General features: G+C 34.6%; 1 protein-coding gene across 2 annotated transcripts in view; it reads right to left on the reverse strand.

Annotated features, from left to right (window-relative positions):
- Positions 1-13: 13 nt before the first annotated feature.
- Positions 14-18,182, reverse strand: part of LOC117167064 — a 26,222-nt gene continuing 8,053 nt past the window's right edge. For both annotated transcript variants that reach the window (XM_033351661.1, XM_033351660.1), the window contains exons 2-8: positions 5,204-9,193; positions 4,920-4,995; positions 3,564-3,826; positions 3,324-3,479; positions 2,912-3,225; positions 1,747-2,791; positions 14-1,029 (exon numbers count right to left, since the gene is read on the reverse strand). In XM_033351661.1, the coding sequence (XP_033207552.1) occupies positions 436-1,029; positions 1,747-2,791; positions 2,912-3,225; positions 3,324-3,479; positions 3,564-3,826; positions 4,920-4,995; positions 5,204-9,169 (6,414 nt within the window). In that variant the 5' untranslated portion in view covers positions 9,170-9,193 and the 3' untranslated portion in view covers positions 14-435. The remainder of the gene's footprint in view (positions 1,030-1,746; positions 2,792-2,911; positions 3,226-3,323; positions 3,480-3,563; positions 3,827-4,919; positions 4,996-5,203; positions 9,194-18,182) is intronic.

Here is an 18,182-nt window from a genome sequence, read left to right on the forward strand (position 1 = left end):
TTTATTTATTTATATTTATATGTATAATAAATCAATATATCTATGCATACACGTCTATCGTCATCAGTATAGCGAATTAGAATAATAAAAACTAACGACTTCTCGCGTGTCATTTTAGGCACTTTTCTTGGAAAATAGATACACAATGTTTGTCATTCACGTCAGAGCTTTGGTTATAAACTTATCAGCATAACGAGCTCCACTCTTTTGCCCCTGCTCGTGTTAGTCTGCTTTCACACTAATTTTTACTAGTTTTTCATACTAGTCACGCAAATCATGCGAAATCTCGTTTTGAGCCTTAGAGCAACGGCAGAAGTAGTTACTTATTATCCAAGAGGCAGGCAGCTTCGGGTAGCACGTAGCAGTGACTTTCAAGGCTTACCAATTTCATCCGCTAACAAAAATCCCCTAAATTATTCGTTCCCTAGTTAATTCTCACTTTTCGGCAGGTCTCGACACTGTTTGGGGTATCACGGTTAAGGACTTTGGAATTTTCGGTAGAATCGGAATTGGGTTTGGGTTTGGTGGCTTGGTCGTCACCTGAATCGATTTGGGAAGATTTAAATTCCCAAGGAAATTTTGCGAAGGTGTGTTCTCGTTCGAGAGACTCCTCATGTCGCAAACGAGAGGCTCAAAGTCACTCCTGCTCTGACGGTTCAGCATCTCCTGCTGCATCCTGAGGTGCTTTTGAAACTGAGTTTGCGCTGCAAACTGCGCTTTTTGAAACTGTGTCACAGATTTCAGACCTGGAGGCGTACTAGCAGCTGGGCCATTGTTAAAACTCGTAGAGTTTTTCTCGCCTATGAGTTGCTTCTGACGCTTGAGATTCTGAAGCCGCTTGTACTCCGGTTCGCTCATCTGAAATACCTTACCTCCGGACGGCATCGGGGCCTTTTGAGGATTTTTTGGCTTCGGAGTTAAGGCGGAACTTCCACTCGTTGATGGAAAGCTCAGCCGCTGAAGAATCGGAGGTGGCTTCTTCATTATTGAAACTCCGGGGTTCAGCTTCACCGCTCTACCCGGGCTCGCCTTTAATCAAAGAAACAAATTTCAGGGTTACTACAGAAGTAGCGTTTCAAAATTCTAGGTCAACTTTTTCAAAAATCCAGTCAATTCTATCCAAATTTAACAAATTATTCTGGTAAAAACTTATGAAATTCTACCAGAAATCACGATACGTTATGATTTGATAAAGCTAGTTGTAGTTTCTTGTATATTTTTTCTTTAAAAATTACGAATTTCTACCCAAAAATAATGACATTTTTCAAATTGCAAAATTTATTTTTGTAGTTTTTCTTGTATGTTTTGTACTAAATTACTATATCCCACACTTTTATCCGAAATAGTTAACTTTGTAGATCGCTGCAGTTTTTTGTAAACAATTTTTCTAAAGTATTGAAGTCTCTTAAACTTTGAAATTTCTCGAAAATGTTTAAAGATACGTGATACGGAAAATTAATCAAGGCAAAGAACCAAATTCTAAGATGTAAAGAACTTTTCTAGATTTATTGAATTCTAACCAATTCTCACTAATATTATCATCCACTTTTTTTTTAATTTTGCAATTAAAATCATTTTATTTGTATTAGTAAAAAATAAATCAAATCCTGACATAAAAGATCCAGTCATTATATCCAAATTCCAAGCCATTTTCAGACCTTTCAACAGCCCTAAATTAATTATCAAGTATTTGAGTAACAGAGTAAGAAGCTCCAAGATCTGGACCTAAAAGCTGGCATTACTTACCTTTGATGCTTGCGATGTGCTCGGGAAATTGGGCGTGCTGGTCAGGTAGGAACTAATACTAGTGTTCGTCGGCGGAACTCGGTCTCTCTCCGTCACGAATCCTCCACTCAATCTTCGCGTGTTAGTATACTCAACAGACATCGGCTCCATGATTGGTTCATCCATCTTCTCAGGACCCTCGTAGGAAATCAGTCGATTGTGAACCGAGGTAGAGTAATTAATCGCATTTCTAGATGCATTCGGTGCCAGAACAAGATCCCCCGAGCGATAATATTTCTCCAATAAAATCAAATGTCTCAGGAACGAACTCTGGTTACCGTAAGGCCTCTGCAACTCCTGCCAAAGCAGCTTCGTATCTCTGTCGTACTGTATCATCGTCGCGCACTTCTCCCAACCCTGAGGCGTCACTTCCCGAATATTACCGAATTCGACGTTCGCGTGCAGGTTCATTTCTTCCTCCCCTGGGAAGAGGGTACGAACGCTGATTGAAGGATTCGCTCCCAGTCTTTGAACAGCGGGCGCGATATCATTACTCGTTTTCGCCCTCTTCGGTAGCCTTGTCAAGGTCACTTCCTTGTCCATCGCGAGAATCTCGACCACGTTTGCCCCTTCACTCGACTCACTTGTGTTCGCACTCAAATTCGAGTAACTGAGTGCTTCGAGGGCCTTCCGCTTCTTCAGCTTCTCAATTGTCTTTTCAATCACTAAGAATTGAACGTCCGTACGGACAGTGCCGTCATTTGCAGTGTTCAAATCTCCAGGTGTTGCACTTTCAGCAGTTTTCACTGGTTCATCAGTCCTTTCATTCTCTTTCACGGGGTTGGATTCATCCTCCTTACTTGGCTGCGGTGTTGACTTTTCCGAGGAACTCGCCGAGCTGGCTGGATTTATAGCCTCTGGCGATTTCGAACTCGAACGACCATTTTTCGTCTGACTTGGACACTTGGACTTCTTGCGCTTCTCCCTATCCTTGTCCTTGGATCCTTGGCTCGGCATTTCATCCGACTCATTCCCCATTCCTCCGGAGTTACGACAGCTTAAGATTCTGCAAGACAAGGAATTAGTTGTAAAATTAAAAGTTTTTTTCAAATAGAAAATTATTGGCTTTCCAAAATTGTGATATTGATCAGTAATTTACAAGAGTAAGTGAAATACAATTACGTACTTCGCTCTGTATTTCTTATAGAATTCCTTGTTGGTTTTATGCATGTTTTCCACGGTTTTATACTTGATCTGCAAGGAAGTGAAGCATCGGCATAGTTTGCAGATGAAGGTGCCAGCGATCGTAGGAATTTCCATTCCCTGAGGTTTGAAATTTTGGTTCAGTTCGTTTGTCTCGTTAAAGGAGAGCGAGAAGGACTGGTTCTTTTGAAGGCGACGTTTACAGAGGGCACAAGTTAGGAACTTCACAACCTTCGAGTAATGAGGCACGCAAAACGACATCGAAGTGAGTTGGTTTGACTCCCAGTTTATCTTCACCTAAAAAATAAAAAACAAATTAATCAATCACATTAATATTGCAATTATATTCGAATAAAGACAATAAGAGGTATGTTTTACAATTTTTAAAGACTTACCTCATTTTTCAGACCAACTTTGACCTTCTGCAGCCAACGACGTCTCACGTGATGCCTCGCAGGTTCTCCGCAGTCGAGAGCGCAGCATTTTGGTACCAAAAACTGTCGATGTGGTCTCTGTGGTCTCGTTTGGATATTAGTCGGACTCTGGTTTGCCTTAAAAATAATTTATCAGTTACTTCAGAAATTTAAACCAATTAGAAGATATTGAAATAGATGGGTTTTTTCAAGGTAATTTACCTTTCTATCAATGTGGCGATAACATGCGTCACAGAGGCAAGAATCCTTCGTCAAATGTCTTTCTAGGTTCAAAATTTTTTGTCTTCTCGCGTCTGATTTCATTTGTGCTAAATGCATAGGCGTGTCCAGTGAACCGAATTTACCGAAGCAATAGCAACAAACGTCTCCGCAACAGCGGCCAGGATGAATGGAAAAGGAAGAGGACTTTTCTGGAATCACGAGAGACTGTCGATCCTTGGATGGTGTTTCCTCATTATCTTCATCTGTATTTGAAGGAAACTTTGATTAGTATAAAACCTTCCCCGGGATTTTATTCAATTCTTATGCAAAGCGCTGTTATTATTTTTGTGAAACATGCATTGTTATATTTGATTTTTCTACTATTTTTGTTTTCAACTATTGGATTAAGAGATTTAACTTGTAAAAAAAGTTCATTCGGTTAAACTTGCCATCGTATTCGACTGTACGTATTCATTTATCCATACTGACAATATACTACAAACTCATTTAGCCACAAAATTATTTAATGTTAAAACCAGAATCGTTTGGATAATAGAAATAAATGACAAACTGAGATTATAAACAAATGAATACATACTTATTCTATTGAACTTCTTGTTTTTTCTTCTAAGTAACTTAACTTGAGTTCAAATTTTGTTGTTTTTTAAAATATTAGCATTAAAAACTGAACTGTGTGAAGTTAATTTACATAAATCAAAATGTTGAAATCGATTCCATTCAACCCATGGGCATAGGAAACACGGGACTAGGCATGCCATTGTGGGGCTGATGCAATGAGGAGGGAGGTCTACCATCTTTTGATGTCCTGCGACAAACATGTTTAAATTTTCTTTCACAGTTTGTCGGCCGAAAACACTCGTGCGCATAATCAAGTGGCACATCGTAAGATGGCGGCCCTCCCCACTCATGGAATCCCCCCCCTTCCCGTGAACTCAACCCCGCTCGCCAAGTTCGGATAACATGCCTAGTCCCGTGTTTCCTATGTCCATGGTTCAACCGAATGAACTTTTCTGCAGGGTAAATGTCTAAATGGTTAAACATAAAAATTATTCAAATTGCTTCTTTTTCAGAGTCCAGTGACTACTCTTCATATACTCAATATTTGTAAAATGTAAATTCCAATACCAATACCAAAGAACTGAACTGCTAACTCTTACTAGAGTGAACACAACTTTTTCGATTGTTAAGTAAATTAAATTTATTAAATGTTTAATGTATTTGCGTGCACCACCCTCCAAGTGCAGTTTTGCAAGAAAGCACTATTGTGAGATTTTGGAAAAGCAATTAAGGGTAGGGTTTGATTAACAAAGTAGTTATTCCCGCAACCAGGATTACCGCAAGAGTGTCTGTGGTTAGTAGTCAACTTTCGGTTCGCACCAGAGCTGCTTTCTCCCACACCACTGGGTCCGAACTGAAAAAAAAGAATAACTCAGATAAATTTAATCAATTCCAACAATTACATAACAGAGGCGGGAAATACTTTCACATTCCATTACTGTCTTTGTTTATTTTTTATTTTATTTTCTGCCTGACCAAAGAGCCCTTATTCTACTAGTGATAGTGATATTGCCCACCTCTAATATTAAAAAAAGAAACGAAAATTCATGTTTTTAGCATACCTCCTTTTGAATGGTGTAAAATTCAAGCGATTCTCCTTCACCGTCAACGCGACCTTGCTTTAACACCATCTTCAGGGGTGAACGAGACCTCATCTTATCCTTCTCACGTCCTTTCTGGAATCTCATTTTCAAAGTTCCCGATGACAGTTCTCTCCTCGCCTTCTGATGATTCAATCGTTCAGCAGCTTTTTCCCAAGACTCGAGGCCCAAAAGACGAAGAATTGCTTCTTTCTTTGCTTTTTCTTCCGGAGTTTCTTGAATTATACTACTCGAGGAGTCGCTCGATGTAGAAGCCTCGTCGGAATCCTTCTGCAAAGTATCTGGTGTTTTCGTAGCCTTTTCTTCGTCCAATACCAAACTTTCATTCTTGGACTCCTTTGGTATAAAACTTCCAGCATGGCTATCATTCCTCTCGGACTCTTGCATATTTTCCAGATCGTTTTCAGATTTACTCCGATTACTAGATGCATTGTTCTGGTTTGTATTAGTTTCATTCTTCGTCTCGTTGGTAGAGGGCACAGAACATCCTCGAAGAGTTTCGGCTCCTTCTGCAGATTTGCTGTACTTGTTCGCAAGTTTGTTTTCGTTGATCTTCGCCACTTCATTGTCGAGTAAAGTTTCCTCCTTATTTTGCTGGTCAGATTTCTTCCCATCCTTCCTGCTTCTTTTCGTCTTCAGATTCGAATTCTGAACAGACTTTTTGCCTTCCCTGACTCTTCTCGTCCGAACTGGAGCTTCCTCCTCCACTTTCTCGATACTTTGAGCATTATTTAAGGCTTGACTCTCAACTTGCAGAGTCTCAACTTGCAAAGTCTCAACTTGCAAAGTCTCAACTTGCAGAGTCTCAACTTCCAGAGTCTCAACTTGCAGAGTCTCAACTTTTTCTTCAGACAACGCACTTTCAATGCTATGAGTTTCGGTATTTGCTGCGGGTTCTTCTTCCACCTCGAGTTTTTCTTCTGAATTTTCGTTGACTTCAACTTCCATCGCGTCTGCTTTCTTTTGCTTTTCCCGTACCCTCAAAACTCGCTTCTTCTGTTCTTCATCCTTCAAACTGTCCTCATCTTCAGTTTTATCCGATTTTGGCGAATTCTGGGATGATTCTGAAATACTAAGAACCAGACTCAAACTGTCGCTACTCTCGGCTTGCTCATTAGATTTATCACTCTTGGTCTCAGTCTCTTCAGAAGCTGATTGTGTCAATTTTTGCAGAGAAGTTTCACTAACATTATCACAGCCTTCGGTAGATAAATGATTATTTGTATGTACAGTTTCAATTTCCATTTCTACAGAAACAGATTCATCTGTAGTTTTCTCACTGCAAGGCAAGGAAGGTTCAACTGTAGAAATTACGTCATCTTGATTATCAACTTCCATTTTCATTGAAGGTGCTTCTTTATCAGTTTCTTCCTTTTTCTCGCTTATTTCATCTGCTACCAAAGCCTCCACGTCTCGCGAAATGCTTTCCAAAGTCTCAACTTCATCAGTCATTGAAATATTGAGAGTGAAGTCATTATCAGAGTCTACAGTTTTGTTCGAAACATCCATCGATTCTTCAATGCATTTTTCTGAAACTTCTTGTGGCTTTAGAATCTCGGGTGTTGCTATTTCGATCGGAGAAGGTACTCTTTCTCCTTGATCTGCAGAATCGCATTTTGTAATTTCCGTGTCAAGACAGTCTGTTTTATCCTCAGAAATTTCTTGAACAGTTTTACTTTTTCCTGGTTTCTTCGAATTTTCTGGATCGGGAATTCCCTCAACTTTCGATTCTCCCAAACAAATTTTCGTAACTGCTCTTGCTTCATCAACTTCCTCATCGATTTTAACAGTATTTTCGGCCTCTTTCTTCGTTCTTTGATCAACATCTTCTTGAACCTCGACTTGAATTTCAACCTCGTCCTTGTCACCCTTTTGATCATCATTAACTGAAATCTTCGGTTCAGAAGATTCAACCTCTTCCTCCTTATTTTGCGATTGAGTATCAACCAATTCTTTGTCTCCCATGACTAGTTTCTCGATTTCTTTGGCTGTATCGGCTACCTTCGGAATTGAATTCTCCGAGCTGTCTGACTTGACTTCATTTTTAGAAATATTGGGCTTCTCTTCCTCAGTTCGTTCTTCCAATCCCACTTTTTGGGACTCGGTGCTCAGCGGCGCGACTATTTCTTCTATTTTGGGCACTTCGAAACTTTTGCTCAAAGCTTCGAGACTTCGAACCTTCTCCTGAGAGTAGATTTTACTCTCGATAGACTTTGCGATAGTCAGCTTAATATTTTCTATCATCTGATCTATTTGAGACTTCGAAGACCCATCGCTTTTATCGGTGCTGAAGGCGAAAGGATTCACTTTTTTTACGTCAATGTTTAAACTATTCCTGCGACTTTTTGGCTTCTCTGAAATTTTTGCTAAAATCCTGTCTTTTTTCGGAATGTCGATGTTCACAGTTTTCTTTGACTCTTCCGGTGTTTCTACTTTAGTTGTCGTTTTCGAATCCTCAACCTTCACCTCTTCAATTTTAGTTTCGTCGCTAGTTCGAGATTTCGCTTTCGACCGCAACGTTGGCCCGGCTTCTATATTATCTAATTGCTCGCCGTTATTATTATTTTCTATTCCCGATACAAGCTGAATAACCTCGTCAATGTGATTCAACGATTCATCCTTTAGCAAAGATTTTTTCTCCTCGTCAACGTCTTTACTCGAAATAATCGTCCGAGAGTCATTGACACTCGATTCCGAAAAGGAAGATTCAGTGTCTGGGTTACCATCCGAAATAGTCTCTGAAAATTGTTCCAGAGAGGCAGGTTCATCAGAATTGAGTCTTCCCCTCTTTCGCACATCCAGGTCCATCGATATCCCCGAATCGGAAAGTTGTCGAAGCTTCCCATTTCGCAAAGCTCTCTGTCTGGGAACATTTGATCTCCTAACCTGGATGGCGTTTTGCAATTGAGTGATTTGTTCGATTCCAGGCGAATGTTCTTTTATTTCGGTCTCCCCATCGACTTCGATTTCTTTTTTTATTTCAATGTCGCAAAAGGACCTATCTCCTACAATCATCTTCTTTTTTCTTGTTCCCTTGACTTCAGTTTTATCCTCAGTCTCTTCCGATTCAGAATCGCTTATAAGGCACGATGCAATGACTTCGTCAATCGTTACATCAACTGAATTTTTCTCATCTGAAAAAGGTTTTGCAGCTTTGCTATCAGCTCCAGCCACAGATTTTAGAAGATTGTCTGCCGATTCCTTGGGATTCTTCTTGGTTTTCGCGTTTTTTGTATCCCAAAGTACAAATACTCCTGTGGGTGAGCTTTTATTTTCGTCTTTACTGATGGCCTTTTTCTGAAGAACTGATTTCACGGCTTTTCCAGTTTTGAAAGAGTCAGATTGTTTCTTGCCGAGCTTTGGACTGACTTTATTGACACTCGCGCTGGTCAATTCCTTTCCCTTATCTTCTCCAGTCTCGCCGTCCTCTGTGTTCTTGGCCGTTGTCTTGGTTTTCTTGACGGTCTTGACAATAATCTTGGCTCCTTTTACACCAGAATCAGTTCCTTTTCCCTCGTTGTCTGTAGTTTCAGTCGAATTTCCTACAGCTTTCACTGCAGTGTCAACAACTTTTGCGTCTTGCTTCCGCTTCCTAGGCTTCAAAGTTTTCTTAACATCGGTGTTAATTCTCCTCGCGGTTTTTATGGGTATTTTCTGCTTGGCTTTGATCAGAGACACTTTCGATCTGAGTTTCTGATTTCGCTTAAGTTTCTCGAGTGCTTTTTTTCGAGGCAAACTAGCTTCTAGCTTTGGTGGGAGTTGGCTGCCAGTTGCTACTGCATCTAGAATATTCTGAGCAATTTGTTGTTTCAAATTTTGCAGTGATTTGCCCTTCTTAGCTTTGTTGTCGGGAGAGGATATACTTGATTCACTCGCCTTCTGCTTAGATTTAGAAGGCGCTAAGGGTCTTTTCTCCCTGGATGCCATCTCACTTCCACCCACATTGGGCTCCTGAAATTACACGCGAATATTCATTTTATAATTGAGTTTCTCTTAAGGTTTTGCACAGAGAAAAGCTATTAGGGAAATGTTGAGAGATGGAAGTGATTTTTCGATGATTCGATATTTAGGGTTGTTGAGGACGTACTTATCAATCGATTTAATCTAAACAACCCTCATGTGATTTATAAAATTTCTGCTACGGTGAAAAATGGTAGTAATGGTAATGAAATCAACAAGCTTAAAAATAAAAACAGGAAAGAGTCCAGGAAGAAAATTACTTTTTATAAATCAAGGATAAAATGAAACATTTAAAATCTGCATACAGACATTTTTTATATCTTAGCATTGGATTTAAGATTGTTTACACTTGAAGCAGTTTGCAATTATTCGAAGATTTATTTTTGAAGCCAAATAATTTTGCATTCAATTTTAAATACTTCAAGCGCTTCTAAGTATTGATCCATAAATTATAACTTAAAGTATAATATAATTATATCCAATAAGTATACGTTGATTCAATCATCAAAAAAAAAAATTTTAATTTAATATTTTCATGAATGCCAAGAAATTTAGATATAAATTCAAATGAGAAAAACAAAGAATCCCTGTATAATTTATTGTAACCTCTCCCCGAAAACTGGATTTTACAGAAATTCTCCAAAACGCTTCTAATATCTTTTATCTATTCTAAAACATTAAAAATATCAAATAACTTTCTATGATAATTACTCAAATATCCATAGAAAATTCTCCCCATAGGTTTAATTTTTTCATAAATTAATGTGCTCTATTTTAGCAGTTAATTAGATTGTCGTCGACTTTCGAATCTACACTCTAAATAAAAAATAACAGTCCTTAAAAATTAAATAATGAACTTCTAGAGGTTGAATTTAAGATGTAATAATTTAAGTAGTTAAAGAAATTCCATATCTACGAGTGACCTACTTAGACATTATAGATTTTTCATAACGTAGGTATAACTCTGCTTTTCACACAAGGAAACATTGAAGTTATTAAAGATTTAAATGTATATTTAACTGCATAAAATTAAGCTTATCTGCAAACGAGTTTCCTCAAAGTTTTGTGGATTCCTTTGCATAATTCAAAATATTTTTAGATTCTAATTTTAGTCGTTCGCATTGTTAGAAGTCATAAAAATTCTTAAAATTAATAATCAATGCCCGAATATGATAATTCAAATAAATTCACAGACGAAGTACATTGAAAATAATATTGCATAGCAAAATATTACAGAGAAAAAACGCATACCATAATTACCATAACCAAAGATGCATGAATCGAAATTTCCATAGTGTATTAAGGGTAGATTCTCATGGAGACTTGGTTGCTTGAGTACACTAATGGGACTGCTGAAGCATCTTCTTTGAATATATACCTGAGTCAGCCTCTAAGAATTTACTAATGTCCCTCAACCAAGTTTCCGAAAGAAAATCTGCCATAAACGTTCCAAGAAAGTAAATAAGGGTTCTAATTTATTTCAATCAATTTTCAGGAATTTAAGCGACTAATCAATTGAATGGTTTAAAAGACAAATGGATTTAACCGTTTCAATAGTTATGACCGTAAGAGATTTCACTGACTTCAAATAATATTCGGAAAATTATCTGAGGAGGATGACTTGCAAAATTTGTGGTACTAATTAAAGCATTGAACATCCTAGAATGTTATGAAAACTGTTTTCACAGTATATTTAATTTCAGTTTCAATTTATCAGGGTATATTACTATTTAAAGGCCAGAATTCTAATCTTATAACATTTTTCTCATCGAATCTTTTATAAATGGAATAAAGAAATTTTTTTAGTTGTTACTGTATTATTCTTGACAGCTACTCAAACTTCTTCTTACAGAAAATCCCTGTCTATAGTTAGGTTTTTCATAATCCCTGGCTTTTTCCGTATTTCCATACAGGCGGCCAACCTGTTTATAAGTAATTAAAAATCGAAAAGTACTGACATTCCAATAATCGTGATTCACATATGTCACATGTACGAATAATCGTAAGTGCTGACTGTAATCAATGCAATGATTGGCCACTTTTAAAAATTCCCAGTTATTATTATTATTATTATTATTATTATTGGAATTTCAAATTACCATATTAATTTAAGGGTTAAAAATAGTTCAGAAACTTTATATTTTAAGAAAACAACAATGATGTCAAAAAAACAACATAATTATTGGCCACGGCGTACAGTGATTAGCACAGCCCAATGAATAAATTATTGGCCTCTAGGAAGTGGTGAAATATTGTCATTGGCCTCCTCAATCACAGACTAAAGTGATACATATTAATCGAAACTACATTGATGATCACGAGTATGAGACCACCTGTTTATCAATGATTGCTTATTAATATCTTTTAATGTTAATTATATGCGAGTTCAATTTTTTTCTCTTAAATAGGTTGAAAGCTATCGTGATTTTCTGTCAAATAAGTCAGGATAAAGTCATTTTCTCAATTTTTGATAAAGATATAACAAAGCTAGTAAAAATTTCAATTTTTTCTTAAAATGTATATAAAATCTAATATAATAAACATTTTTCAATTACCTTGGGATCATATTATAGGTATATTTGTATAAAATCGCATCAACTTATAACCATAATTGTAAAACAAATTCTTGCAAGCTGTAACATGTTTAAAGTTAAAACAGAAATGTTAGAAAAATTTTAATATTTTTTCTACTAAAAGAAATATTTTTATAAAATATATAAAATAAGTAATCATGAATTTCTAACAAATTTCCTTGAAATATATGGGCTATTCTCGAAAACGTTAAGATTTTTTTTAAAGAGCTATTGACCAAAAAAATAGTTACATGGGGCAGAATACGTCAAGCAGTTCCACCTAAAAGAGTTTTTTTTTATCGGGTTAAAACTTGGCTGAATTATAGTCCTGAGTGGAAATATATAAATTCATAAAAAAACCTAGGGTTTAAACCATAGGTTTATTTGTAGACCGGTTGTCAATATACAGGGGCCTGAAACGTTACATTTATTTCACCTTTTCATTAGTGTAACTTCTCTTAGGCTCATCCGACTGGACTTTCATTGGTGTTTCAGAAAGCTCTTTTCAGGTACTTTAAGACTGATCAGGGTGGCCGTTTTAATCAAAAGAAAAGAATTCCGAGTCCTTTCCCGTTTCGCAAAACATTTTTCACGGTAAATGAAATTAAGAAATTCGAACTCTGAAGCTAAAAATGTATCCAGTTGGAGTAATAAAAACTGAGCTGCAAATTAAAGCACTCAAAGTAGAACTCTTGAATTTTAAACTTTAAACATTGAAGTTTAATAGTTAAAAGTAAAAAATTTTAAAAGTTACGCTGCCTATTTTTTTTTTTAACTTTTATATTATAGAGTTCAAAGATTCAGTTTCATTTCCAAAAATATAAATCCTCTTTATTATTTTGAATGCTCATAATTGAAGAATCAATCAATGAAGTACAAATTAGTAAAAATTATATCATTTTAAGCAACTTTAAGTTAGAAACATTACAAATTGAAAGATTACATTTTTTTACAAAAGGAACAGTTTTTTAATTAAAAGTAGAATTTTTGTATTGTTAATAGTTTTAATATCCTTAAAATGTTTCGAAAATGTATTTAATAATCTTGAAACATCCTACGTGTTGTTTTAGATTTTTCACAAATTTTAAATTATTTAAAATTTTTTTTTAGAACTTCTTAACATCTTTTAAAACGATTTGCTAAATTAAAAATATGTCCTTAACATCTACCACATTCATTGTTGACAATTTCGTAAATCTTTCTAAACCTTTTTAAATATTTTCTTAACATTAATTTTTCAAAACAAAAAAATTTTTTTTTAATTTTTCTATGAATCATAAAGAAATTTTTTTATCCTTTTGAAGCCGTTCACTATTCATAAAATGTTTCTAAATTTTTTGTTCGAAATCTGCAAACATCTATGTTTTGTTTTTAATTAGGCCGTGGGCCACTTGCACCGAAATTTCTGTACACTTCGTTTAAATTATTTTAAAAAATTTCAGATTTTTAATTAATTTTGAATCTTTTCAAAACTTCTAAATATATCTTTAAATCGCTCGAATTTTTTTCTAAGCCCAATAGGCGTTCAATTGTTATTTACACATCAATGTACAACAATTGGATTAAAAAATAAAAAATGAATTAAATAGAAAAATTAAAATTGTAACGTTAAAAATTCAGTTTATTTGCTTAGTTTTGAATGTTTTATTTATAATTACTGATTTTAAATGAAGTCAGATATTTCTAAATATTAAGTAGTTGATCTTTTTCTTAATTAAAACATTTGAAATTGAATGGCTTAAAAATAGAATATTTTAGACTGAAACAATATTTGAAATGTAATAAAAGTCTTTAATTGTGAATATATCATTTTGAAGTTATTTTAAAATTGATAATAGTTTATAAAGTTTTAATCGGGAGTTCACATTTGTTTAACTACGAAGACTTTCCAATTGAAGCAGTTTAATTTTTAACGTTAAAATCTGGAAATTCTTAAATTTTGAACTATTTCCGAATCATCTTATAAAATGGATTATTATTTACGAGGATACCACGTTTAACTTACCCAGCGCCCGGACACGAATACTGTAAGGTCTAACGTACTTCCAGACTTACATTTCGCAGCGTCTACTAAATTTTTCCCATTAAATTCCCGATCAGTTCTCGCATTTTTTCCACTCATAAATATAAGGTCCCTTTTACGATAGAGGCATACATACAATGTATAGTGGGTTGCGACATGCGTAATTTGCTCGGTTGCATTATTACAATTTATTCACAAAATACATTTTTAAACATTTTTAGAATTTAAATTTTAAGTAGGAAAAAAGTAGCGCAATTAGCTCAAAGGGACAGTAAAAAATTACAAATTATAAAGAAATGGAATGCACTTCCAGCATTAAAAATAAAATCAATAACAATTCCCGCATTGTCATAGGTGTTGTTTTCATTCCCGAACAATTCTTAGATTTCGTTAAATTCCACCACAATGGACACCTTCTTTAATGCAATTGCAGAATAGGAGCGCCACTTGTTTTTTGGCTGGAAAACCAGTTTTTTTCGGTAACAAACAATTCGAATTTTTAATTGAACGATAAATGATGGGATCTGCTGACCAGGCGGAAGTTTAAAATGATGTTTACTTTTGTTACTACGATGCCTCAAATATAGATATGTTACGATATCGGAATGATCATATTTAACTCACTGTTTAGGTGCTTTTAAACATCCAAGCGGCCAGAAACACCCATTTGAAAGGCCACAAAAATAATTCTGTCAAAACCCTACCCTTTTCCAATATTTCATGGGGGCGGGAAGGCACCCCTATGACCAGTGAAAAAAATAAATTTGGTCAAATCCCTACCCATTTTCAACTTGTCGATGAATATGATCATTCCGATATATGGCGAGAGACCCATATTTGAAACATCTTAGTAACAAAAGTAGCAATAATTTTAAACTTTTGCCTTATCAAATCGCTTCATTAATCGTTTAACTAAAGATTCTAATGGTTTGTTGTCAAACAATTTTTTCCCAGCCAAAACGGAGGTGACGCCCCTATTCTGCAATTTAACCCCTTGCTTAAATATCTTGGCATGATTTTGTGTGTGTATGTATATTATATAATCATGACACACACACACATATATATAAAATAAGAATAATAATCATTAATCATGCGAACTTACTTCCTGTTCCTTTCTTGCTCTTTTCTTTGGTAACCTTTCTTTCTTTTTTAATTTTCGGGCAAAAATCAAGCTTTTTCTTTGGGTAATACCGTTTAAGGGCAAAATGAGTTCCTTCTTCGTTCGGCATCACTGGGGTGACAATACCGGGTACTTTAAAGCATCACTCAGTGATTCTGACTGAATATGGAACTTATCTAACCCTTAAACGGAATTCCTTAGAGGAAAAAACATATTTTCCCCCGAAAATTAAAAAAGAAAGAAAAATTACCAATAAAAGAGTAAGAAAGCCAAAGTATGACCTTATCTGTAGAGGTGATTCAAACTGTGTTCTTGGACGTTTGCATTGTTTTAAAATTTTCAAAATGAAAAAAAATCGTTAGCGTGGTTACAAAGTACATGAAACCAGCTCCTTAAAATACTCTGATAAAAGTCCAATCGCATTAGACTAAAAGAAGTTACACTAGCGTGAGTGTAAAAGCACGTGAAATGTGAAAACTTGAGGCCCCTGTATATTGACAAACGGTTGATAACTGGTCCTACGATTTGGTGAATTAATATAGGTCTACCAGGACTATAGTTCAGCCACGTTTCAACCTGATCAAAAAAACTCATAATCTTAGGTGGGAACACTTGACGTATTATGCCCCAAATATTGCTCTATGGATTACCAAAATTGTATTCCTACTCGTGTACAACTGTTTATGAACCAGTTTAAACCAGTGAAAACTAGTTTTTTTGAATTTTAGGTTGCTCACGATGCACAATTTTCAAATAAAACATCTTCACATTATCTTTTTCCTTTTTAATTCTTCTTAACAATGATTTCTTTGTGTTTTTATATCATCATTCGGAAATTTTAAACGAATATCAGAATGGTAGGTTACGTATTCTCAACAAAAAACTTCATACAATAAAATTTTGGATTTCTCTACACCAGCGACATTTTTTTTTAATTTACATAAATATTAAAGTATACATAATTTTCTGTTCGACACTTGTAAGAGCATTCTTATAATTGAAAATGAGATATCTGTAATGCATTTTATTAATTTAAACTAATTTTGTGGGAAGCCTCGCCCGTTACACCAGCGATATTTTATTTTTACGAGCGCATTCTCTCATTTATATGAAGAAATAACTTTTCTAATATTGAAAATTAGAAATGGAGCATGAAATTGTATTTGTGTTGAGATTAAGCTTCAATTATCCCTAAAAAAACCTTTGGAAAACGTTTTTGACAATGTGGAAGTAAAATATGTTACCGTTCTTCAGCGGCACGGAAACTTTGGAACAAACTACACGATCCAATTCTAATTTTTCTATACGCCTAAGATAATTTCGATTAATTTATCTGAATTCTAGAATTATTTCTAAAACAAGCATATGCTTTTTAGGTTTTTATCTTATAGAATATAAAAATGTCGAACCATAAAGTGTATAAAAATATCAAATAGACACTATTAAAATTACATTTTGCATATATCAGAGATGAATTAATCGTCAGCATTATCTGTTTACGTATACAAACTATTGTCCGATGTAGTTCTTGTTACAGGAAAACGTACCTTATAGTTATTTAATCTTAACCCTACCATCAAATACCAATAAATAACTAGGATATCAAATCTGAAGGTTACTGAGAATTGCCCATATATTCATTTTATTTTTATTATTATGTTCCTAAGATTAATTTTCATTTTAAGAAACAGTTGCAATTTGCACTATATTTGCAATATCTTCTATAAAAGATACCTTCATCCTGGCCCATTTTATAGAGAATTCACATATCTTTGAACCTATACAAAAGACAAAATTTTAACTCTCGTATAATTAACATTAAAAGAACTTAAGGATGTTCAAGACAGGACTCAATCTCAAAATTGAATTTCCTTATTATACTCCATAAATAATAGAAATAAATTTTGTTTGTTTGTTGATAATTTGGACTTACTCCTACTTTGAATTAAATCTGTAATCGGAGTGAAAAATTGGTAGTTCGAATACTACTCTCGTGCATCTATTAGTAGTAGATGTTTCTTTGCGAGTAGCAACCCTGGCAATTGTTAATCCAAATTTTTACAAATTGTCTGGTTTTGCACGGTAGTATAAAGTTTAAGATTTTTGAGTTGAAAATAGCTCAAATAAGCTCAAAATGGAACATGTGAACGTAAAATTTTGACAACTTCGTCCCAGTCTTCATAAAGTGCGATAACGAGTCACGATTACTCGAACCATTGTTCGTTATGGCTGTCCCTGGAAATCTGACCGATATTTTTTTAAACGCCAAAGTACTAAGTGCAGATTTCACTTCGTTTTATGGAACAGAAATTATCTTTTATTGCGGAAAAACGATTTTTGTCCCAACTAAGTGATCTTTTTAAGTTACTAAGCGCGTAACAGGGAGCAAAACACAAAAAGAGCTCAAAAAAGAGAACATAGGGTGACTTCTTTTTGATAGAGGGGAAAAATAGGGGAAAGATAAAATATTAACTTTTTAAATGGATATACTTAGGTTGAAAATCCAATTCACAGAGATCTAAAAAGACCTGACTTTTTTATGAGAAATTGAAAGCGGCTACGAAAACGAATTTTTATTCCATCTTTACTGTTTAAGCATTTCTCAAAATATAACATTATTGCGTTTAATGAAAGAAATATTTATTTGTTTTATTTAAACATAAAAAGACACGATTACTGAGATATTAATAATTTATTAATAAAATTCGGCGGTTTAGCATTTTAAGCACATATTAACTCATTTTAGTTTTGGTCCAAAGTAAAAGGTTTCTTCAAGATTTAAAAATATATTTTATTAAACAGACTTCCATTTAATACTGCAATGCAGTTGTATATCAACTGGGTGGCCAAAATGATTTCAAAACAGGAGAATTGGGTAATTTTTATAAAGAAAATAATGGAATAATAGGAGATTACATTCGTTTAAAGAACATTAATGTGTAGGTACCATATTTCTAAAATAAGTCAAAACCTAATGAACATTGAACAAAATAGTGGAATTTTCGAACCAAAACGATGCATTTTCCACGAAATACTTGAGTTTATATAACAAAAAAAATTAATTGGTATCCGAACAGATACATTTACAACCAAATCTTTGAATTGTGAAACAACAGAGATTAAACTCCGAAAAAAATTATTGCGTTTTGAAAAAAGATGAATTGTCAATCTAAAAGGATGGACTTTCTATCCAAAAATACGAATTTTCATTAAAACAGTTGAATTTTCATTTTTTACTGAGTTTTTCGCAATTTTGTGGGG

Source organism: Belonocnema kinseyi, chromosome 2 (genome assembly GCF_010883055.1).
Source record: "Belonocnema kinseyi isolate 2016_QV_RU_SX_M_011 chromosome 2, B_treatae_v1, whole genome shotgun sequence".
Classification (NCBI taxonomy): domain Eukaryota; kingdom Metazoa; phylum Arthropoda; class Insecta; order Hymenoptera; family Cynipidae; genus Belonocnema; species Belonocnema kinseyi.